Source organism: Myotis daubentonii, chromosome 8 (genome assembly GCF_963259705.1).
Source record: "Myotis daubentonii chromosome 8, mMyoDau2.1, whole genome shotgun sequence".
Taxonomy (NCBI): domain Eukaryota; kingdom Metazoa; phylum Chordata; class Mammalia; order Chiroptera; family Vespertilionidae; genus Myotis; species Myotis daubentonii.
Genome location: NC_081847.1, coordinates 71,598,921 through 71,623,225, shown reverse-complemented (window position 1 = coordinate 71,623,225; position 24,305 = coordinate 71,598,921). Strand labels below are relative to the sequence as shown.

At 50.8% G+C, this 24,305-nt stretch overlaps 1 protein-coding gene across 6 annotated transcripts; it reads left to right on the top strand.

Moving 5' to 3' along the window:
• The first annotated feature begins 1,503 nt into the window (after positions 1-1,503).
• SGK2 (serum/glucocorticoid regulated kinase 2) lies at positions 1,504-23,650 on the top strand. 6 transcript variants are annotated; one of them, XM_059707032.1, is made up of 16 exons: positions 1,505-1,684; positions 5,912-6,108; positions 6,866-7,083; positions 7,198-7,263; positions 7,793-7,842; positions 8,363-8,420; positions 8,605-8,688; positions 9,500-9,631; positions 10,661-10,773; positions 11,028-11,064; positions 12,105-12,191; positions 13,579-13,674; positions 14,903-15,058; positions 16,991-17,080; positions 20,321-20,526; positions 23,269-23,650. In XM_059707032.1, exons 4-15 carry the CDS (start codon positions 7,222-7,224, stop codon positions 20,483-20,485), a joined length of 1,110 nt encoding a protein of 369 aa, XP_059563015.1. In that variant the 5' UTR covers positions 1,505-1,684; positions 5,912-6,108; positions 6,866-7,083; positions 7,198-7,221; the 3' UTR covers positions 20,486-20,526; positions 23,269-23,650. The 6 variants fall into 6 exon arrangements, with proteins under 6 accessions (XP_059563019.1, XP_059563017.1, XP_059563015.1 ...); XM_059707036.1 differs by lacking the exon at positions 6,866-7,083 and having other exon boundaries at positions 1,504-1,684; positions 9,503-9,631; XM_059707034.1 differs by lacking the exon at positions 6,866-7,083 and having other exon boundaries at positions 1,504-1,684; positions 20,321-20,520.
• The last annotated feature ends 655 nt before the right edge of the window (positions 23,651-24,305 follow it).

Genomic DNA, 24,305 nt, shown 5'->3' with positions numbered 1-24,305 from the left:
TTCCACAGTGGCTGCACCAGTCTGCATTCCCACCAGCAGTGCACGAGGGTTCCCTTTTCTCTCCATCCTCACCGGCACTTGTCGTTTGTCGATTTGTTGATGACAGCTATTCTGACAGGTGTGAGATAGTACCTATTGTCGTTTTGATTTGCATCTCTCAGATGATTAGTGACTTTGAGCATGTTTTCATATGTCTCTTGGCTTTCTGTATGTCCACTTTCTAAAAGTGTCTATTTAAGTCCTTTGCCCATTTTTTTATTGGGTTGTTTATCTTCCTTTTGTTGAGATGTATGAGTCCCCTGTAAATCTTGGATATTAGACCCTTACCGGATATAACATTTGTACCCAATACTGTTATGTGGGGTTTTAAAAACTGGCTTTGGAAGTGCAGGGAGGAGGGGCGTGGTGGAGCAGGAACAGGACAGCTCCAGAAAGTGGCAGGACTGGGGCTCTACCCTGATTTGCTTGGTGCACTTGGGCCAGCCACCGCCCCTTTCAGCGGAGGCCAGTCACATGCTGATGGGTATGTTGGTGGAGGCGGGGAGTGGGGCACACGGTGCTCCTCTGGGGCGCTGTGAGAGCTGCCAGCTTTTAAAGCGCTGCCAGGGCTGGAAGTTGTTGACATTCTAATGACACATGATTGGAGAAAGCATCCTGGAAGTCAGACCGAGTTGCCTGCTGAGGAGGGGTCACCGGGTGGAGCTGTTCTTACCTGCCCAGCAGGCCGGGCCCTGTCCTTGCCCTGAGTTAGAACCGTCAGCCTGGGCACCTTCAGATCAACCAGGGAAAGCCTTCCCTCCCTGGGAGCTGGGGAGAGCTGAGCCCTGGTTCCTGGGACTTAGGTCTCCGAAGGGCAGAGCGGGGCCTGGGTCTCAGCCAGCTGTAGTTCTCCCACGTGGATGCCCGGACAGCGCCAGCACAGGAGAGCTCTGGACAGCAGGCTTTGGCTCAACACAAGAGCGTGCCAGAGGGTCAGGCATGAGGCTGGCTCAGGTGGGCATGAGCTGCCCCCCCCCCCGCCTCTGCCCAGAGGTTTCCACAACAGGGCTGATCACACAGGCTGGTGGTCCTATCAGGGACTGGCGGAGGAGAGAATTGTGTGCAACAAGGCTTTTGGGTGGTCAGCTCCCCAGGCTCTAGAAGGGAACGTGATTCAGCTGATGGAGTCAGGGAAGGCTGTGTGGGAGAGTCAGCATATGTGCTGAACTCGGGAGGGGAGGGGAGGGGAGGGGGAGATTTCAGACACCAGAACTGGGACAGTGTTGAAAGGGACTTCAGAGACTCTCCGTGAGGCAGGATACACACCATCATCACCAATTCGCGTGAGGCTCAGGGAGCTGAAGTCACTTGCCCAAGGTCACATAGCTTTTAAAAGTGCAGTAGCTTTTAAAAGTTCAGAGGTTCCCCAGGGCAGGGCCTTTGAGGAGCCACTGGGTGCAGCCAGCATGGTGATTCAGGTCCCGTGGTTAATTAGTAACAGGGCCCTGTGGCCAGCTCTCAGCTAGCCTAGCTGGGAGGTTGAACTTGAGCTGGTTCGCAGTTTGAGTGAGTGGATGACAGGTCACCCCTGACTGGGAAGGTTCTTCCAGCGATTCAGGATTGGGGGACCATGCAGAGAGACGGGAGGGCAGAGCTGTGCTCGGGGCTGCTCCCCAGGACCTGAGCTGGGACCCAGCATTTTCAGGTGAGAGGCTCAGCTGTGGGCAGGACACCTGCCTGCCAGCCTGCTGGTCTGCCAAACCGACTAACTAGTTAGCAAGCCAACTTCATTCCTAACTACCTACTTACTTTCCTTCCTAACACCCTTCTTCCTAATTCCCTTTTTTCTTCCTAACTCTCCTCCCCCAACCTGCCTTGCTTCCTTCTTTCCTAATTTTTTTTCTTAACTTCTTTCCCCCTAGCCCTCCCTCCATAGCCTCCTTCCCTCTCCACTCTCTCTACCTCTCAGCCACCTAGTTGTCTTCCTTCCTAACTACCAATGTACATTCTCACTTCCTTCCCACTAACTTCATGCCTCCCTTTTCTAAATTCCTAACTCCTTCCTGAAATTCCAGGCCTTGGAGTCAGACTGCCTGGGTTCACGTCTCAGTTACATCACTTACTAGCTATGTGGCCTGATCAAGTCACTTCACCTCCCCGAGCCTCAGCGTCCTCCTCCTTCAAACAGGGACGGTGATAGTTCCTAACCCATGGCGTTGTGGGAACAAAGTCAGGCCAAGCTGCAGAGAAGGGAGCCCGAAGCCTTAGGAGCAGAGAGCTGCTCAGATGTGGGGTTCACAGTCAAGGTGATGGGGGAAGGAGAGGGTGTGCAATGGGCATGTCGAAGTTCCCACCAGGACTTAGAGACTTTGCACAGTGGTACAAGGATAAGAAATAAGCTAACCCACTGTCACCTTGGGTCGTGGCCCTCAGACTTTTCTCTGTGGCTGTGGCTCTACACAAATGCCCATGTGCCCACCTGTCTTTTTGTTCTGTACAAAGACAGTGCCCCTGGTACGCCTACCATTTTGAAATCTGGTTTGTTGGTTTCGCTTGACACTGTAGCACATGTATGTTTCTGCTTCCATGCACATAGGCTTGTATGTCAGTTTTGTTTGCTGTTGGGTAATATTCCATTTTATATGTGTCCTGTAATTTATCTTATCAATTCATTCCTTGATTCATTAGTCAAATATGTAGGGAGCACCGACTGCCTTCCAGGCCCCGTTCCCGGTGCTGCAGTCCACAGTGAACAAGAGAGTCTTTGCCCTCCTGGAGCCAATGTTCCCATTCGAGATAGAAAACAAACAAGACACTGCGTGTGAAGGTGTCAAAGAGTGATAAGTGTTCCGAAGTAAAAGATAGCGCAGGAAAGTGAGAGGGAGTGAGCGGGACTGGCTTTGTAGAGCGACCAACCATCCTGGTTTGCCCAGGACTGTACTGGTTTTAGCACTGACAGTCCCACATCCTGGGAACCTGGAAGTCCCAGACAAGCCAGGACAAGCGGTCACCAGGAATCAGAAGAGGCCTGAGAGGCCACACGTGAGCAGAGACCCTGTGAGGTTAGCGGAAGGCAGCTCTGCAGACGAGCATTCTAGGCAGAGGAAGTGTGAGGGGCAGGAGGCCAGGGGACACGCTGTGTCTGAGGAACAGCCAGAAAGCCAGAGAGGCTGGCGTGTTGTGAGAGGAGAGCAGTGGAGATGGGTAGGCAGGGAGGCAGAAGCCGGGGTGGACCCGCATAAAGACTTTGGATTTTGATCCTCCAAGTGATGGGAAGTCACTGGAGTTTTGAGCAACAAAGTCACATGATCTGATTTACATTGTTAAAGGGTCACTCTGGCTTTTGGTGGGAGCTTGTACTGGGTAAAGGTAGAAATAGAGAATCAGCCTTAGCCGGTTTGGCTCAATGGATAGAGCGTCGGCCTGCAGACCAAAGGGTCCTGGGTTTGATTCCAGTAAGGGCACGTACCTTGGTTGCAGGTTCCTCCCCTGCCTGGGCCCTGGTCAGGGCTGGTACAAGAGGCAACCAATCGATGTGTTTCTCTCACATCGATGTTTCTGTCTTTCCCTCTCTCTTCCACTTTCCCTAAAAATCAATGGAAAAATATCCTTGGGTGAGGATTAACAACCAAAAATAAAAAAAAATAAAAAATAAACTTAAAAAAAGAAAAGAAATAGACAATCGGTAGGGCAGCTATTGCAGTGATCCAAGGTGGTTGCAGCAATGGGTTTCTGGATGCACTTGGAGGTTTGAGCCTCTTGGGATTTCTTGGAGGAGGGGAGGTGGGGTAAGGTGCCAGCTTTTTAGAATGAATTCCAAGTTGCTGGCTTGAACTTTTGAGTCGGTGGTAGTGCCAGGGAAGAGTGGAAGGAAAATGAGTCAAGACTGGTTTCAGACGTGTTGAGTCTGAGGTGCCTCTGGACATCTAACCACTGAAGGGTTGAGGAAGCCGTTAGCTATTTCAATCCAGGATTCAGGAGAGAATCAGAACCAGGGAGATACGTTTGGGAATTATTGCGTACACTTGGTACTCAAAGCCATGAAACTGCTTGAGCTCAACTAGGAACAAGTGTAGACAGAGGTCCAAGGGCTGAGCCCTGGGACAGGCCAGTGTTAAAGGTAAAAAGAGGAGGCGAATCCAGCCGAAAAGGTGGGGGAAGAGCAGTCAGTGAGGCAGGCGGGTATCCAGTAGCTCCTGAAGCCAAGTGGGAGGAGTGGGTGTGTCAGATCCTCCCGAGAAGCTGAGCTCTCGAGAGGAGGACGGAGGATCCATCACTGGCCCTGGCACGCGGAAGCCACCGTTTCGGCGTCGGATTGGGGAGAAAGCTTTGTGACGGGTTCAAGAGAGAACAGAAAAAGGAATGGAGGCTGAGTCCACACCGTTCTTTCAAGGAGTTGAACTGAAAAGGGGAACAGCGAAATGGACAGCACCTGGAGGGGCTGTGAGGTCGAAGGGGGCTATGACAGCAGCAATATTCCGAAGCGCCTTGTGGTGGAACATTCAGGTTATAATTATCACTGCCATCGCTTTCCTGTTCTAAACAGTGCTGCCGACTGGAGGGCCAATCAGGGGCTTGTTATTGAAAAGAAATGTCCTTGTTCTGCTACGTGTTTTGTCAACATGACACCCTGCCCATCTGTGTATTGGTTCAACATTTCTATTTTGTTGGAAGATGGTAGGCTCTGATGTTGTTCACTCGGTTTCCTTGGCTGACACCTCCAGTGCCCTGCTCTCAGCGCCCGCAGAGAACCCCTGGGCCACTAGGCTCAGGTCCCACCCTGACCAAGCCCCTTGGCCCAGCCCCATAAATCCCTCAGCTGTGGTGAATTGCAGAGGTCTGGGTGTGGCATGTGGCAGCCACACAGAAAGTTCCAGAAGAACAGGGGCTGTGTCAGGCCATGTCAACTCCTGCATTCCCTAGACCATCCCTCATGAGCTCCTGGGGAGAGGAGAGACCCATGAGTACCTAATTATCACACCAGGGAACAAGAACTTCATGAGCCAAGTGCTGGCTGGGACCATGTTCCTGCCTCTTACATAGTCGCAGAGCGGTGGGCCAACCAGCCCTATCCTGGGGACTGCAGGCCAGAGTCCTGGAGGGGCCAGCAGGGAAAGGCCCCAGTGGCCAAGGACTTGGCATTCAAAGACCAAGGCCAGCTGGATGAGCCAGACACCTGGGCTCCAGGTTCCTCTCAGGTTCTTGGGGGAGGCGCAAAGGGCTCTCAGCTGCCATGGTGGAGGTCCTGGGACCTCATCTTCAGTCCCAGATGGTTTACATCAGGCCTGGGTATACCGCAGGGAGCATATCTTACAGACAGACACCTACACACACACACACACACACACACACACACACACACACACACACGAGATTTACCAACCTGCACCAATGTGAATGCAGACATACAATAACCTACATATATACATGCAGTTACATGGTCATGCATATGTATCAATAGACTCCTATACTCATCTGCAGACTCACACAGGTAGACACCCACACATGACCACATGCATACACACAAGCACATTAACACATAGATACACACTGACACGTTGACACACTGCACAGAGGCTCCCTGAGGCACACACACATGCACACTGAGAACTTACAGTCAGAGTTGCACAGACACACAGAAAAATTATACAGACAAGGTCACCATGCCACACACTCAGAGCACAGGCAGCCATCTACATGGACTCACACACTGACACAATACTTTGCCATACAGGGACACACAGACACACCAGACAGACACACAGGCCGAAGCACATCTATACGTGAAACACCTGCACACGCACACACACATGCTGACCCACACCCACATGTTCTAACAAGCCGGAGTCTCCAGGGCTCTCCTGCAGCTGTTGCCCACCCCCAGGGGGAGCCGATGTCCCCAGGGAACAGAGGTTTCCCATCCCATCTTTAGCTCTGCCGGGTCCTGCATGACATCAACGGTCCCCTCGGTGCTGATGCTGCCGGGAGTTCCGAGCTGGGGCCAGTCCGGCGCCAGGCACAGACACTTCAGCCCTTGTTGGGATAACAGAGAGAGGCTGTGTTGTCCATTGCCCATCCTCCGGCTCCAACTGTTGGTTCTCTCAAAGGCCTCTCCTCAGGCCGGCGCAGGTATGTGGGGCCGGGGAGGCCAGGGCCTGGCAGAGGGGCCATCAGAGTCAGCGCAGGAGAGGGTGTGGCAGCATCACAGGAGTGTAGGCCTGGGGCACAGGCTGTGCTCCCTATGGGCAGCTCTGCAGCTCGCTTTCTCAGGGCTCCACAGAGCTGGGGGACTCCCTCCCTTCCCCCATGGTCACTTTCTCAGCTCCCAAGAAAGCCATGGGGGGTGTGCCAGGTGCCCCCTTGTAAGGATGGGCAGTGTCTGCCCAGAGAGGCCAGGCTGCAGCCCGGGCCCCACAAAGAACCAAGGCTGTGGTCTTGGGATGCACAGTACCCAGCAGTTCCCGCAAGCTGATATCTCATCTGGGATGTCAGCTCTTGGCCTTGGCCCTCCAACCAGGGGTGGGGCTGTGGGGCCCTGGACATCTGAGTCAGGGCCTAGATATGCTAGCCTCCTCCAGCCTGCAGGGTGGGGCAGGGAAGACACGGTGCTCCCTCCTTTCCCTGGGCCTAGACCAGCTGATCTGTTTAATCTCAACTGGACACTGGCCAGTCTGAGGACTCTCCATGGCATTAGTCCAAAGCCCCCAGGGCAGTGCCCTTTCAGGGGCTCTCTACAGGAATTCAGGGTTACAACATGCTTGTATGGGAGCCTGGGGAGCCCAGCCTGCCCCTCACAAGCTGTGTAATCCTAGCAAGTCCCTTTCTAGGCCTCAGGCTTCCCACCTGTGAAATGGGGGGAGGGGTGCAAACTTTTATGTTCTGCCAGAGTCCCCCCAGGCCTAGCCATCCTGGACTTCTGGAGCTGCCCTGGCTCACAGGGATCTTGCTACCTTGGCTGTCCTTGAAAAACACTCAGCCTGGGAGGAGCCATCCTGACCATTCTCCTTCCTTCCCTCCTGAGATGTTTGATTGGAGAGGCTGGGTCCAGTGGGTATCCTTTCCTGTCCCAGGCAGGGGTTGCTGCCAAAGCTCAGGCTGTGGCAGGTGCACGGACGGGGTTGGGGAAGGGTGGTGAGGGCAGCGGTGCTTGAAGCTCTAGACAGGTGGAGCTAACTCCCCAACCAGCTCTCTCATGCCAGCTCCTCCTTGTGCCCCCAGCACCCACCCTATCACTGTTACAGAATGGACTCTAGTGCCAGCCCGGCAGGGACTTCCAGTCCACAGGTGAGTGGGTCTTGGTTCCCCTGCCCACCAGCAGGGGGCTCACTTCCTTACATGGCTCAGGAAATCTATGCCAGCACCTGCCAGGAAGATGGGTCATCCCAGACAGGACTGGGGGGGGGGTCAACAGGGGTCACTCTGAGCTCACAGAAGTGAGCCATTTGCAGGATAAATAGAGAAGAGACTTAGGCAAAGGTTTCATGAAGTAAATGGGGTGGGAAAATCACGGGATTGGTCTGAGGAACAGCCTGTAGTAAGTTCTTGGACAGCGCTCTCTGGGCATCAGTTCTCTCACCCGCACAACTGGCATGACAGCAGCCTCCCAAGGTGGTTGTGAGAAGCAGATGAGATGGTGGATGGGGGAGTGGGGTGGGGAGAAGGGTGGAAGGAAGGAAGGAAGGAAGGAAGGAAGGGAGGGAGGGAGGGAGGGAGGAGCCTAGTAGAATGGATCAGGGCCTGGGGCCCAGAGAAAAGGGAGCCAAGGACTAGGAACCTGTTGATATTAATCTCTTCTTTCTGTAAATGTCTTTAGCCTTCAAGGGCCAATGGGAACATCAACCTGGGGCCTTCAGCCAACCCAAAGTGAGTTCTGGTCTCTAAGGCAACTTTCCTCCCTGGCTCCCCTCAGGCCGGGCTCCCCTAGCCTTGGGAGTAAAATCCAAGCTCTCTGGTCTACCTTCAAGACCCTCTGTGACCTGGGCCCCGGACCACCTCCCAGCTTTACCCCCCACGAATTCCCAGCCTCTGCCCATGCTGAGCCCTGGGCCTGGGATGCGCCCCAAAGTCTGCATTATTAGCAGCTCCCTGCCCTTCAGGCCCTTCTCAGGCTTTGAGCCGGCTCCCTCACCTCTATGCATTGTGTCTGGGTTTCTCCCCACCTTACCTGCTGTTTACCTGATCGTGAGATCCCCAGGTGCAGGGCCAGTCTTACAAGCCCTCTTGGCTGGGAGGACATGTCATTCTTCAGTGGTGAGGAGGCTGGGCTGTAGGAAAGCTCCCTGTATTCCCCACCTTCAAAGTGAAAAGGAAGTCTGGACTTGATCTCAGGATGGAGTTTCACAATCTTGCAAATGCTGACCTGTGTTCTTCCCTCTTCCCCCAGTGCCCGGCCCACCGACTTCGACTTCCTCAAAGTCATTGGCAAAGGCAACTATGGGAAGGTGAGTAACCTGGTGAAGGTGGGAAGCCTAGGTCTCCCCTTCTCCAGCCTCCTCCACCCCGTGCCTATCACCTGCATGTGCCAAGAGGGAGCTCACAACCTGCAGGTCCAAGGATGCAGGGCCGGCGCTGGGGCCCTCAGAGGAGTGGTCACCTGCGGGACCTTGTATTTCTGCTTCCGTTCAGGTCCTCCTGGCCAAGCGCAAGTCCGACGGGATGTTCTATGCAGTGAAGGTGCTGCAGAAAAAGTTCATCTTAAAGAATAAAGAGGTACCAGAGCTCAGGCATAAGCATTTCCTCTCCTATTCCTCGACTCCCAGGCTCGGGGGGCTTCCCCAGATGGGTCCCAACTGTGAAGGGTCCATGGGCTGGGTGCAGAGGGGGTCTGAGCAGGGGGCCAGCTGGTGCCAGGATGCTTGCCATTCTCGAGGAAAGCAGGCCAACCACGTCAGCCACAGGCTGCAGGAGGAGCCAGTCCCAGCCATGTGCCTCCCTCCGATGAAATCTGGGCCCCACAGTGGACAGTCCTTTGCCCTGCCTGGGTGCCCGCCACCCCATCTGTGCAGAGTGGGGTCACACCTCCCACTCTTCAAAGGCCCTCCCAGCCACAGCCATCCTGGAATTCCAGATGCTTTAGCTGATCCAAGTCTCTTTACTGGTAACTCCAACCCCAGCTGGAGAGAGCAAGCACCCAGGAGAGGGAATTAACGTTAACAAGGACATCAGGAGGGTGGGTAAGGGAGGTCTTCCTGAGGGAGGTGGCCTTGCAGCTGGCCTTGAAGATAGGGTTCTATGGTCTGAAAAGAGGGTGCCCAGGCAGGGGACACAGCGCGAGCAAAGGCGTGAATGTGGCCTCGTGGATGCAGAAATCATATATTCTTTGTTTATCACCCCTGATCTGGGGGCTGGAGCTGCACCCGTGTGAGCTGACTGGGGATGAGACTGACCAAGCAGACCCCTGAATACTAGGCAAGGGGCCAGGTCTGGCAATGAGGAGCCACAGGGGGCATCTGAGGAGGGGCAGGGGAGCCCCACCAGCGAGCGGTGGGCGGTGACATGGCCCCTGTCTGTGACCTCACAGCAGAACCACATCATGGCGGAGCGCAACGTGCTTCTGAAGAACGTGCGGCACCCCTTCCTCGTGGGCCTGCGCTACTCCTTCCAGACCCCCGAGAAACTCTACTTCGTGCTCGACTACGTCAATGGAGGAGAGGTGGGTGGGGCTGCAGGGGCTCCCCTGGGCGCTGTCCATCCCACATACACGCTGTGTGCCAGGTTCTGGAATGCTCTCACATCATCCATACAACAGACCCATTTTGTAGGGGAGGAAACGAGGCTCAGGAGCTAATCACTTGCTCCAGGCCACCAGCCCAAACCCGGCAGAGCCAGGACTGGAATGTGGATCTGTATTGACTTCCCCCTGCAAAGCTGTCAATGTTACCGGAGCTCTGTGGTCAGGATTTGCAACGCCCCCGTTTACAACAGAGGCCAAGGGGGTGGGTGGATGGGGGAGGGAGGAGGAGGGTGGCCTATCACTGTGGGAAATGGAGATCTGAGGCCCCCTGGTGACCTAGCAGCACAGCTGCATGAGCCGAGTTCCTTCCTGGACTTAACTCTGGCTCTCAGTGAGGCCCCTCAGTGACCCCAGATTTAAGCTCTATGACCTCATGCCTTCGGCCTGATGCTGAGAGGGAAGTTTTTGTCCTGCATCCTCAAGTCCCCTGATGGAGTTGGAAGGTTTTCCATGCTAGCAAAACCCGCCAAAGCAATTGCCCCACAGGCAGATCTATCCTGGGCTGAGTTTGACTTGGCCGTGATAATCTTATCACCTGGGTTGGAGGAAAAACCTGTCTTTGAACCACCCAGTTTCAAATCCCAGCTCTGCCAATTGCAAGCTATGTGACCTTGGCAAGTCACCTGACAGCTCTGACCCGTCCCAGACTCCTCTTAGGTGAAACTAGCGTCATATTTGATACTTTGAAGGCGGTCATTAGGATTAAATAAGAGATGTGAAAGGTTCTGGCTTGGAGCTTAGAACATAGTAGGTGCTCAATCCATGTGAATTAATCTCTCCTGCTGACCCTATGGACACCCACAACTGCCGTATGGGGTGGGGGCAGACATGCCCTTTATTGTCTGAGTGCATTGCTGTTCAGAGAGGGGTGACTTGGGCCGCTGCCCCCCTGCACTCCAGCAGCTGGAGTCTCCCAGGAAACCCTCTCACAGTGTCCTCCTCCTCCAGCTCTTCTTCCACCTGCAGCGGGAGCGCAGGTTCCTGGAGCCCCGCGCCCGGTTCTACGCTGCCGAGGTGGCCAGTGCCATTGGCTACCTGCACTCCCTCAACATCATCTACAGGTGAGGCCTGCCTGTGGCTCAGGGGTTATGTGGGCCCCTAAATCCTGATGAAATGCCAGTGAATTGGCCCTTTGCCTGAGGAAAATGCCCCCAGGGGGTAGGGTGAGAACCTCCTCCTTTCTAGGATCAGGTGCCCATCCCCCAGGACACCTCTGTGAGCCTCCATGAATAGTCCTCCCGCCAGGACCCCAGGTCCCCAACTGTCCTCACTCAGTGGCTGAGCCATCACAGCGTGCTTTTCTCATTTTATGCAGGGACCTGAAACCAGAGAACATTCTCTTGGACTGCCAGGTTTGTGTGTGTGTGTGTATGCATATGTGTGTATGTGCATGGTTGCAATGAATGTTGTGTACCCACATGTATGTGTATGGGTGTGCATGCATTGTGTAGAGATGCATTCAAATATATGTGTGCACATACCCATATATGTGTACATCTGTATATATGTGCATCATGTGCACACAAGACCATGTATATACGTACGTGGGTGTGCACATGTGTATTCAGGAGGTCTATAGAGGGCAGAGGTGGGGCCAGGTGGAGGCTTGTGGATTTTGTAGTCCCTCCATGTCTTAGATTGGATTCCCTGGAAACAGACCCTGAGATGAAGCATTGGGTGCAGGTTATCAGGGGCCACTCTCAAGAGATCTCCCTTTAAGGGGGTGAAAGGCAGGATTGGGCAGAGGAGGAAGCTCACCTCCTCCGTGTGGTTGGAAGTGAGGCCTCAGATGATCTTATAGGGCAGGGACGACCCCAGATGGAATGGCTCTTTGGACCTGTTCCAAACTGAGGCAAGGAGGCTGGGCATTTGTGCCCCTGCATCAGTCAGTCATTGGGTGGGATTGCCCCTAGGGAGGGGCATAATTTTGGGTGAGGGCAGTGTCCCAGCACGGGTGGGGGGATGGGCATGACAGCTCCCAAAGGGGAGATTTGGGCAGAGTCCCGCAGTATCCACTCACTCCACGACCTCCACCAGCCACCCACCTGCCCAGCTGCACAAGGTGTGGCTGCTTTCTGGGCCCCAGCCCTCTGTCAAGGGACTTCTGCCACCGGGCCTCTCCAGCCAGGACATTCTAGAGCTGCCAGTGTAACAGGGCATGGGTCTGAGTCTGTGATGAGCTGGGCAGACAGTGGAATGCCATCTCCCCACCTTGTCCCCTGTGCAGCTTCCAGTCCAGAATCCCTGGATCGCTGAGTAAAACCTCAGTCTGTGTAGGGGCATCAGACCCCAGAGGTGCTGCCCTGGGGGGTGGGCATTGGGCATTGGGGTTAGGCCTGGCCATACCATTATCTTAGCCCACCCTTCTGTCCCCGACTTCCCTCCTCTGCAGGGACACGTGGTCCTGACAGATTTTGGCCTCTGCAAGGAAGGTGTAGAGCCGGAGGAGACCACATCCACATTCTGTGGCACCCCCGAGGTGAGCTAAAACTCCGAAGAGAAGGCAGGCTGGGTGGTTGAGGCCACAACTCCTGATTAGAGGTGACAGGTGACAGCTAAAGGGACTCACTCCTTCCACCCAAGCACTTCTCCTGAGCTGCTTGTGCACTCAGCCTTGGTTTCCTCATCGGCATAATGGGGGCATCAGCTCTGGGGGCTGCTGGGACCCCGCCAGCTGCTGAGGACTCTGCCACAGTGATGTCCAATAGAAATAGGAACAGAAATGCAAACCATATAGGCAATTAAAATTTTCCAGCAGCCATGTTTAAAAAGTAAAAAAACAAACAAGTGAAATTAATTTTTTTAAAATATATATTTTATTGATTTTTTACAGAGGAAGGGAGAGGAATAGAGAGTTAGAAACATCGATCAGCTACCTCCTGCAAACCCCCCACTGGGGATGTGCCCGCAACCCAGGTACATGTCCTTGACCGGAATCGAACCTGGGACCATTCGGTCCACAGGCCGATGCTCTATCCACTGAGCCAACCTGGTTAGGGCTAATTTTAATAATATATTTAAATTAACCCAATATGTATATATAAAATATTGTCATTTCAACATACCATCAATATAAAATTGTTGGGATATTTTATTTTTTTTTCTAAATTTTTGAAATCTGTGTGTATTCTACACTGATGGGCCATCTCAGCCACACTTTAAGTGTTTGATAGCCATGTGTGGACAGTGGCTGTGGTCCTGCACAGCGCTGTCCTACAGGGTGGAGTCCATGTGCAACAGGAGGGCCTAGCCTGACAATTAAGATCAGGGCTTGCAAGTGTGAAGGAAGCACTTTACTTCTGCCCTCTTTCAGCCACAAAGCCTGGGGGGTTAAAATATATGTGTCCCAGCAGTAATTCACACGTCTGTCTGTCCAGCCAAGGCCTCTATGCAGCCCTGGGGTTCAAACCTTCCCTTAAACTCCGGACAGAAGGGTCACTAGTTGCTTGGACAGATGTCTGGGTGGGGTTGTGGGCCTGAGGCTGTAGGACCTGGCATGGGGCAGGACTTTAGCTGCTCCTTTTTTCTCCCTATGCCTGAAAGGTCGGGTTCCAGATCTTAGCTGGTCCTCCTCAGTTTGGTTTTAGGGTAGCCGATGGACAGATGACCCCTCTGAGCAGGAGCCATTGTCTGTGTTTGTGTGTGGCAGGAGTCTGCTGGACAGAGCTGGCCTCCCAAAGCCTGACAGCCCAGCCATCCTTTCCCTGGACATTGCCAGGGGCAGGGAGCAGGGGATATGGCTCGTGTAGGAGACATGTGGCCCCAACATGTCATTTCTTTCACCATCTTTTTCTCCAAGTGCCTTGTTTACAGATGGGGAGACTGAGGCTGAGGGTCTTTCAGATAAGTGTGTTTCCTCTCAACAGTACTTGGCTCCAGAAGTGCTTCGTAAAGAGCCTTATGATCGGGCGGTGGACTGGTGGTGTCTGGGCGCCGTCCTCTACGAGATGCTGCATGGCCTGGTGAGTGGGATGCAGCTGTCTTCAAGGGACATCTGGCTCTGGGGAGAGATGGGGGTGGGTCTCTCCCTTACGTCACCTGCTCAGGCTCCTCAAGGAACTGAACAGGCCACTCCAAGCTAAAAAAGATGATGCCAGCCCTGGCCGGTTTGTCTTAATGGTTAGAGCATCGGCCTGCGGACTGAAGAGTCTCAGTTCGATTCCCAGTTAAGGGAACATACCTGGGTTGCAGATTTGATCCCCACTCTGGAGGCAACCAATCCATGTGTCTCTCTCACACTGATGTTTCTCTCCCTATCTCTCTCTTCCTCCCTCTTTTCCTCTCTTCCTGTCTCCTTCCTTCCCTCTCTTCCTTTCTCTCTAAAAAAAAAAAAAAATTAATGGAAAAAGTATACTCAGGTGAGGGTAAAAAAGAAAATGACACCAAAGTGAATATTACAAGTGTTATATGTAGTTTTTTAATACTGTCAGTTCAGCACTTTATAATACACTGTCTCTTATGTTACTCCTCTTGTGCCTCAAAACAGCCTTTGGAGGGTGGCTGCAGGAAATGGAATTGTTCTTCGTTTAATTAGTGGAAAGGGAAACTGAGGCCCAGAAAGGTCTCAGTGCTGGTAGGTTGTGGAAAGGGACCCGATCCTAGGCTGCCTGCTTGGATGGAGGCAGTGCAGTCGCCCCAGGCAGGCCTCACTGGGCAGCTTCCTGGATATGAGAGCAGGCTCCGTGGAGTCTGGAGAAGGAAGAGCTGGCCGAGGAGGTGGGAGGAAGAGCATCAGGAAAGGTGGGCTCTGGATATGGTTGGGGCCTGGCTCTCTTCCTAGCTATGCCACAGGCTTTAATCTCTTTGAGCCTTGTCTTCTCATCTGAACAGTTACTACCTGCCTCGAAGGATGGTTGTGAGGCTGGGATGAAATGATGAAGGGGAGAGCGTGAACTCTGCAAAGTGCAAAGTTGGTGCACAAGCCAGATTCGGAGAGGTGGGATAGGGGATGCTCCAGGAGGCCCACAAGCCTTACACCCATGAAGAGAGACTCCTCAGCCTTCCCAGCAGCCCTCTCCACTGTGCTAGAAGCCCAGGTCTCTCTGTCCCTCTCCAGTCTGCCCTGTGAGCCATTGTACAAGACGTGGTCTGCCTGAACCCTTCCAGTGACCCAGCTTTGCTCCAAGTCTCTCTGAGACCTGTGTCCACTTGAACATGGATGATCCTGCAGCTCTCCCCCTCTCTCACCAGCCACCCTTCTACAGCCGAGACATCTCACAGATGTATGAGAACATTCTGCACCAGCCACTACAGATCCCTGTGGGCCGGACGGTGGCTGCCTGTGACCTCCTGCAAGCCCTTCTCCACAAGGACCAGAGGCAGCGGCTGGGCTCCAAGGCAGACTTTGTAGGTGACTTGCCAGAGGCGCCCTGGCCCCTTCCTGCAGAGGCAGCTCAGCACAGAGACAGGCCTCCAGCTGTCTGTGAAACCAAGCACTGCTAATTCGTTCATTTGGATATTCACAGCTGCTGCTGCTTGACTACTCCCTTCAGTCTAGTTCTATTCAACCAATATTTACTGAGCACCTACTATGTGCCAGACATGGAACTAGATGCTAGGGATTCAAAAGACTGGGTCTCTGCCCTTATTAAATTTTTTTGGGGGGTGGGGGAAGGGCAGACAACAAACATTATATACAATTAATACAGAGTGCGACAAGTATCAGGAAACAAATGGACAACGAGTTAAGATAGAAAATAATGAGAGGGTGTGAATTCACACTGCTATAGTCAGGGAGGGCCTCCCCGAGGAGGGGACAATTAAGCTGAGACTTGAAGGGAGAGAAGGAACCACTCATGCAGAGCTGGGAGGAGGCATCCCAGACACAGAGCAGCATGTGCAAAAGTCCCGTGGTGGGAATGAGGAGGAGAGTGAGTGGTATGCTTTAGGGTGTTTTGAGGAGGGGTGTGGTAGGACCCAATTTAAGTTTTAATAAATTCCTCTGGCTTCTGTGCAGAGTGGACTGGACCGGCTTTTCACAGACATCTGAGCACTTCCTCCTTGCCACTGCCCAGGCTAGGCACTCAGGATATAGAGATCAATAAGTCGCAGTCCATTCCCTTAACAAGTTCATTATGTTTTTTACTAAAGTAGCATTTAAAAAAATAATCTTACATTCTCTACGCAACCAAAGATCATTTGGATTTATAAAAGGAAGACCACACTACTCTTCTCCCTGGAACTTTGTTTTCTCTTCCAGCATCGTGGTTGAGATGCATGGCCTAGGAGACAGGCTACCTGGGTTCAGATCCCTCCTCCACCACTTACACTCAATTTCTGTGAGCCTCAGTTTCCCCATCTGTAACAACAGCACCTAGCTTGAAGCTGCTACAAAAGTCAAATGGATTAAGATATGCAGAGCACTTAGGCTAACACTTAGCACATAGTCAGTGCTTTTTAAGTGTTTTTACAGACAGCCCTACATGTCAGACACTGTGAAGTGTAACAACATTTAGGGCGTTTGCCTACCCATCCCTGGACAGCTTAAAGAATGTGACTTTCATGAAGATTGGTCCACTCCTTCTAGGTGGAAATTCAAAGAATATCCAGAAAAAGTCCCTCCAGTTACCCAGTTCCTTAATTTAGAGGCAACCAGTGCTACTAATTTTTTGGGTATCTTGGATATTTTGGATCTGGCTTTTTAACAAGCCCAGAGGTACTATTCTGATACAGTGGCTGGAGAATCATTCTTTGAGAAACACAGATAGAGAGGGGGTCCTGCTGGGACAGGAGAAAGTTGGTACTGACATTGGTTTGGAGGAAAGAAGTGGTGAAACATGTCCAAGGCTGAGTCCTAAATTCTGGGTCTCTGGGACCCTGCAGCTTTTCTTGGGGGATTTCCTTTCTAAACCTTTCATAGTGAATTCATTTGTCTATTTCTCTGGTTTGCATTCTGAAAGAGTCAAAATGCACTAAGGCAGAGTGGGGCAGGGTCCCCGAGATTCCCTGGGAACCCTGAGGGCAGGGTCTGCTGTCTTGTTCAATGACATACCTTCAAAGCCTTCTGGTGCCGGCACAGAGTAGGTGTTCAGTAAGTAGATGTGAAATTAACAGATGTCATGGGGGAAAGGGGTTGGGTTCCTGGTGATCCAGAAAGGGAGCGTCTGGCTGAAGAATGCTCGCTCTTTTGTTCCAGGAAACCAGCCAGAGGTACAAGTTACTTTCTCAGCAAGGGTTTTAGGGCTTGACAGCCATCTGCCAATAGAGTAGGGCCATGTGGGGTGGGGAGGGGAGCACCCATGGAGAGGTCTGCTTCTGATCAGCACCTTCTTTCTGCAGACTGAGATCAAGAACCACGTATTCTTCAGCCCCATAAACTGGGATGACTTGTACCACAAGAGGCTGACCCCACCCTTCAACCCAAACGTGGTAAGAGGTCACCGCGTTCCAGACTCTAGCTGCTAGGGCTGGGGGCAGTTTGGAAGGTATCTGGCCAACTCTCTATGGATGGAAAAACCAAGGGTCCCGGCGGCTCCATGGTTTGTCCAAGGCCACATAGTAAGTTAGAGGCAGAAACTGGTCTAGAACCCAAAAGTCCTGACCGCCAGTTCAGCTCTGTGTGATGAACCATGCTTCTGCGCCTTTATTTATAGCACCGGTAACTCTCATTGCACAGGCCTTTGCAGTTTTTACAGTGCTCAGTGTCATGTAGCACGCCCAGAGGGGGAAAAGCCCTGCAAAGACATTTTCCCCCCATGGTTCGCTTTTCCCGATAAGTAAAATGGCATGTAGTCATTGTAGAAAGTATGCAAAACAGAGAAGTTTAAAGCAGCAGGAAGAAAAAGCTTATTAGCTCACTACCCAAGAGAAAGCATAGCTGGCATGTTTCCTTCCAGTCATTTTTCTGTGTGTGTGTCTGTGTGTGTGTGTGTGTGTGTGTGTGTGTTTACATAGGTCATATTTTATATATACACATATTTCTCCTCCATACCCCCTTTTCTTTGCTAAATACTATGCCACTATTTCCCCAAGTCATATAAAACTTTGTAAGGACCATTTTAAGTAGCTCATACTATTTCAACCCTATGCTGGTGATACAATTTATTCAACTAGGCTCCTAATGGTGAACATTAGATTATTACAACTTTTTATTTATCATAATGTAATGATGAACATCTTTAAGTGTCTATCGTCCAGAATTCTGATTATTTCCTTGTGATGGAGTCCAGATGGGGAATGACCAGGTCAAAGACTGTGAATGTTTCTAGGTTCTTGATTCATACTGCCCTCGCTGTGTGTTAGGAAGGGCAATCTATTTCCAACTAGTAGAGGCTGCGGGAGAATTCTCATCTTACTCTCTGCAGCATGTGACGTTGCTTTTAACTTTGCAAATATGTTAAGTATAAAATGGCATCTAGCATTGTTTTAATTTCTATTTCTTTGATTTACAGTGAAGGTGGTTCGTTTTTAAATGTTAATTAGCAGTGCTAGTATGAAAAAAAGGAACCCCATTTGAGGTGGACACTGGAGTTCTCTTGGCCACCTGTAAGGGTCAAGCAATGTCAAATCCCCTTCGTCTGAGCAGTCGGCACACTTCAACACTGCCAATGTCACTACCGACATCTTTCCTTTGGCGATTTACCGGTTCGCGAACGTGTCTTTGAGCACCAGATTCTTGACATCAGTTGTCATTTAGGGTACACTCAGTCCAGGCACCTTAAAAGTTTCTTTATCTGGGGACATTTAAAAAGAGTTTGAGGATAATATTGAACATACAACCTGGAGAGGGAATAATATGCAAAATACTAGGCAGGGAGGTAATATAATACAATGCGTGAACTTTAGAGTGAGGCACAGTGGGGGTGGATTCCTGGCTCTGTCACCTATCACTTGTGAGACCTTGAGTAAGTTTTTGTTTTTTAATTAATCCTCACCTGAGGATATTTTCTCCATTGACATTTTTAGTGAGAGTAGAAGGGGGTAAGAGGAAGAGAGAGATATAGAGAGAAATATCGATGTGAGAGAGACACATGAATTGGTTGCCTCCTGTACATGCCCTGACCGAGGCCAGGGATTGAACCTTCAACAGAGGTACATGCCCTTGACTGGGATTCGGACCCACGACCCTTTGGTGTGTGGCCAATGCTCTAAATACTGAACCATGAGGGCCTGGGCTTGAATAAGTTTCTTTAGCATCAATGTCCTTGTTCATTAAAAAACAAACGAACAAACAAACAAACAAACAAACAGGAAAACAGAAAATACCTGCCTTGTCTAGGGCCACACAGCATAATGGGGCCAGGATTCACATTCTGGTCTTGGAATGCTAAGTCCTGAGCTAGTATCACCGTGTCCTGTGGCCTTTTTGAGAAGCTAGGAGCCACGGTCTCTTTGGTTCTAGAGTGGATCTACAGACCTTTCCACTTGCTCACTTGCTTACTTCACAAAACCCAGGTGGCTCAGTCTCCTCCACAGACTGCCTCCTCCACAGAGAGGTTGTATTGGTTAGCTCTTGCTGCGCAACAAGCCACCCACTACCTATGTGGCTTAAAACAAATTTTTATTTCATTCTGATTCTATGGGCTGGTTGGGTAGTTTCGTTGGCCTGGGCCAGGCCAGCTGACTCTACTGGGCTCTCTCATGTTAGCAGCCAGCTAGCAGGTCAGTTGGCAGTTGATGATCCAGGCTTGCCTCACTCACACGCCTGGCAGTTGGCTGGCAGCTGGGGCAGCTGGGTTCTCCTTCACGAGGCCTCTCAGACTCCAGCACGGTGGCCTGGGCTGATCACATGGCCGTTAGGGCTCCACATGCAGCAAGAGAGAACTCCCAGTGTGCATTTTTCAAGCCTCTGATTGCGTCCCATTTGGTAACGTCCCATTGGCCTAAGCAAGTCACATGGCTAACTCATATTAAAGGGATGGGGAAAGAAACTCCACGTCTGGGTGGGGATGGAGAATTTGTGACCATTTTTACAATGTCCCTCACACAAAACAGCCAAAGCAGCCCAGTCACTCTCTACTATATTACCCTAAGTTATATTTTTTTTATAAGAGCTATCAACACCCAGAATTACCCGTTTGTGTAGATGCTAATTATTCATCCTCCTACCCTCTGCACAATATAAGCTCTGTGAAAGCAGGGGCCCACTCTATTTTGTTCTCCTGTATTCCCAGGGCCATGAACAGTGCCTGGTAGGCATTCAGTAAGTACATGTTGACTAGACTTGTCTTGGGGTTATTGTGTGGCAGGCAGGGAGGGTGCTAGGGGGTTAGAGGAATTGATAAGTGGTTATTGGACCTCGTGGAATAAATTACTAATGTAGCCCAGCCAGTGTGGCTCAGTGGTTGAGCATCGACTCATGAACCAGAAGGTCACGGTTTGATTCCCTGTCAGGGCACATGCCTGGGTTGCGGGCTCGATCCCTAATAGGAGTATGCAGGAGGCAGCCTATCTGATGTTTCTCTCTCTCTCTCCCTCTCCCTGAAATCAATAAAAACATATTTAAAAAATAGAAAAAATAACTAATGTAAATGCATAGGTGACAGTTAAGTAGGGGTATCTAGAAGGCACTCAGGGGGAGGCCTAACATCCCTTTCAGGGTTTGTGGGTTCCTCTGGCAGCTCTGACCCCTGTGTTCCCTTCTCATCGTTGGCATTTATTTATTCACAGGAAGGACCTGCTGACTTGAAACACTTTGACCCAGAGTTCACCCAGGAAGCCGTGTCAAAGTCCATTGGCTGCACTCCCGACACTGTGGCCAGCAGCTCCGGGGCCTCAAGTGCATTCCTGGGATTTTCCTATGTGCCGGAGGATGATGCCGTCTTGGATTGCTAGGAGACAAGTATCTGTGAAGCCACTGAAGACAGCTGGTACCCGTAAGGAATTACCTTCAGCTGCTAGGAACAGAGGCTCAAAGCACCAATGGCCAGCACATAAAGAACTGTGTTAGGTGCTCCAGGCCTGGGACAACAGGTCATCAGATACTCAGAGGCTTTCTGTATTTGGCTCTGCCATCTTTGGCAAATGGCTTCAATATCAATTGCTCCGTTATCATAAGGTGGTTACTGGAGCTCTAGCCATTGCTTTTGTGTTCTGAGTAGGGGAAAAAAAGGAGGGAGGGAGAGAAGAGCAGAAGGACACTTTTACAGAACTTCCCAGAAGCCCCAACCAATGACTTCTGCTCGTTAGCCACCCATGCCTACCTGTCATGGAGGCTGGGATATGTGACTTATCACTGGCACATTATCACGCCTAATAACACAGGCTTTTGACACTGAGGAGGGGAAACATTGCGTAGGTAACCAGAAGGCCTCTTGGTGTTTACATTTTGATTTCCAAGTATAAAGTGACAGAGATGTGACAAGCCTTTAGGGTATCACCCAACATCCTCTTATTTTCCTGTGTTGATGGTATCTCTTTTGTTGTGGGTGTTAGACACTTGTTATCAGGCTTGTCTGCGTGGCCTCTGAACCCCTTCCTATATTCAGGGGATCTCCTATTTTGTGAGTCTGGATGAGGGGCCATAACCTCCATTTACAGTAGCTGAGATTCTAGAAAGTGACTTTTGCAGCCTCCCCTGCAGCTAGGGTCAGGCGTGTGGCCCAGGGATACTTGTGCCAGATTTTGACTCACAGAAGGGTCGGGAGCTCGCTGTCATGTGGTAGCTGTGGTGACAGCACCCACAAAGCTCAGTTCCTGGTGTAGAAGTGGCAACACTGTAAATTGGAGCAGCTGGGACTCAGTGGCAGCAGCGCCAGTTTCTTCATGTCAATCTGAGATGTCATTCCCGTCATTCCTGGGAAGCCTTGAGTCTCGACCTCTAGCTTTCGAATAATCTTGAGAGTGTCTGATCCTCTTAACACCCTCTTTTTTTGGCTGAATTGGCCCAAATCAGCTTCAGAACAGCAGCCTACACGGAACTAGTTTCTGTGCTAGATTCTTTCAAGTCTACTATCAGTTTTTATCCAAACAACCCCAAGGTAGGAACTATTACTGTCCCCTTTTACCAAGGAAGAAACAGGGTCAGAGTTGTTCCCTAGCTGGTCACATAGTTAGTAAGGGTCTGAGCTGGGACTTAGAGCCACATAAGCTGACTCAAGGGCTCTCACATGTATCCTTTGTGCTCGTCTGCCTCTCGCCATTAGGTCCAACAGAATGGCCATCAAAACCTCTAGTGAAAACCAAATCTGGAATTAATCAGAAAAAACTAGGTGGTGGGAAATGGGGTGAAGATGAGACATTGAACTGGAGGCTCATGGTCTGAGCCTGGCTGCCAAGTTCATGCTGTGCTCCACCTCCCCTGCCCCTGTCTGTTTGGCAGTTCTAAGGCCATGGGGAGCCCAGGCCTTGGACAGGGCCGGGGGCTGGTGCAGAGCTTCCCAGCCACCTGTGGAGCTCCATGTATTCAAGATTAGTCATTTCTCAAGGTAATTCTGGACAGAACCTGAGCACATAACCTCATGAACTCAGAACACCCTGCACTCGTAGATGGATCATTGTGCCGGGCCAGCACAGCCAAGGGTTTGGGGGTCTGGGGGGAGGGGGAGAGACAGGGAAGGATTTAGAAAAGACAAAGAGAATAAGCTGGGTCTAGGCCAGGGGTGGGCAAACTTTTTGACTCAAGGGCCACAATGGGTTCTTAAACTGGACCGGAGGGCCGGAACAAAAGCATGGATGGAGTGTTTGTGTGAACTAATATAAATTCAAAGTAAACGTCATTACATAAAAGGGTATGGTCTTTTTTTTCAATAGTTTTATTCATTTCAAGCGGGCCGGATTCGGCCCGTGGGCCGTAGTTTGCCCACGGCTGGTCTAGGTGGATCTCCTGTGACTGGCTGCGGTCACAGACAGAGATCCAGAGGGCAAGCTGATGCTTTATTTTATAGCCAGAAGTAAACAAGGTAGTGGTCACCACAGTTACAATGTTCTTATGCGTTTCACTTGTTTTGGCAGCACTTGCTGCACCTCCCACAGCCTGTTAGCTTCCCAGACAAGATCTAGGGCAGCGGTTCTCAACCTGTGGGTCTCGACCCCTTTGGGGGTCGAACGACCCTTTCACAGGGGTCGCCTAAGACCATCAGAAAACTCATATATAATTACATATTGTTTTTGTGATTAATCACTATGCTTTAATTATGTTCAATTTGTAACAATGAAAAACATCTTGCATACCAGATATTTACATTACGATTCATAACAGTAGCAAAATTACAGTTATGAAGTAGCAATGAAAATAATTTTATGGTTGGGGGTCACCACAACATGAGGAACTGTATTAAAGGGTCATGGCATTAGGAAGGTTGAGAACCACTGATCTAGGGTGTGTCTTAAGGTCAAGCCTAATTATGCTAAGAGGGCTGTGCCCTCTAAGCTGGGACTTGCTTGTGGCTTTGCCCACAGGTCAGTCTGAGGCTTAACCTTATAGCCGCTCCCTACAGATCATGCTGCTTTATTTCAGTGGAAAGGGGTTTCCTTTTCACAAACCTGTGATTCATCACCTCCTTCTGGGTAGTATTATCTTTTTGGTTTGTGGGAAAGAGAGGGGCTGTCTTAACATCACTGTGTGCTGTGATTTTTATTGCCTTTTCCTCTTAAGTTCCTCTCTCCCATTTTTCCAGGGCAGTCCCCTGCCCCAGGAACTATAGGGGATGAAGCGGAAGACCTTGGAAAACACACCAATGACACTGACACTGGAGACCAAAGCTGGTCAGCAGAGCTGTTGTCACCTGTTGGCCTGCACTGAGAATTCTGAAAGTCTGATTTGATTCCTATCTTAATAGTGTCTGTTAGTTGACAAATGTGGAACATGAGGGAGGGGCCCAAATTCCCCCAATTCCCCAGAGCAAAATTCAAGATTCTAATTGTCCAAAACGTGCTGGCACTGCCAAATGTACACAATCTGCTATGGACTAGGAAACCCATAATGACTCTCTCTGTTCTAAGACTATAAGATCACAAAACTTTCAGGATAGAAAATAAAAATGAAGAAAAACTATGATATTGATCATGTTATGCCTAAGTTTATTGAGCACATTCTGAGTGTTACCTGCATTATCTACAATCCTCACAGTAAGCCAGCACCTAGAAATTAAACTTCCCTTTATAAATAAGGAACATTTGCTCAGAGAGATTAAGCAACTTGCCCAGGGTCACCCAGCTAGTACAAGGCACAGCCAGGAATGAAACTTGGTGGCAGCTGATTCTAAGATCTTTGCTCTTTCCACAACTCCCAACAGTGGGAGACGTGCTCTGGACAGGTACTCTTGTTCTTCTAGCAAACACTGACTCTACATCAAGCAGAAGGGTACCAGCACTCAAGTGGCACCGCCTGCTCTCTCTGCAGAGGAAACACATCGCTTCCATTTTTATCACCGAAGACTGTAGTCACCCAATGTTGCACCAAAATGCAGCATCCCCGGGAAGAGAATTTCGAATCACCCTCCTCCATTTTTTTAAAAAAATATATATTATTTTATTTTATTTATTTTTTTTAAAAAATATATTTTATTGATTTTTTACAGAGAGAAAGGGAGAGAGATAGAGAGTTAGAAACATCGATGAGAGAGAAACATCGATCAGCTGCCTCCTGCACATCCCCCACTGGGGAAGTGCCGGCAACCCAGGCACATGCCCTTGACCGGAATCGAACCTGGGA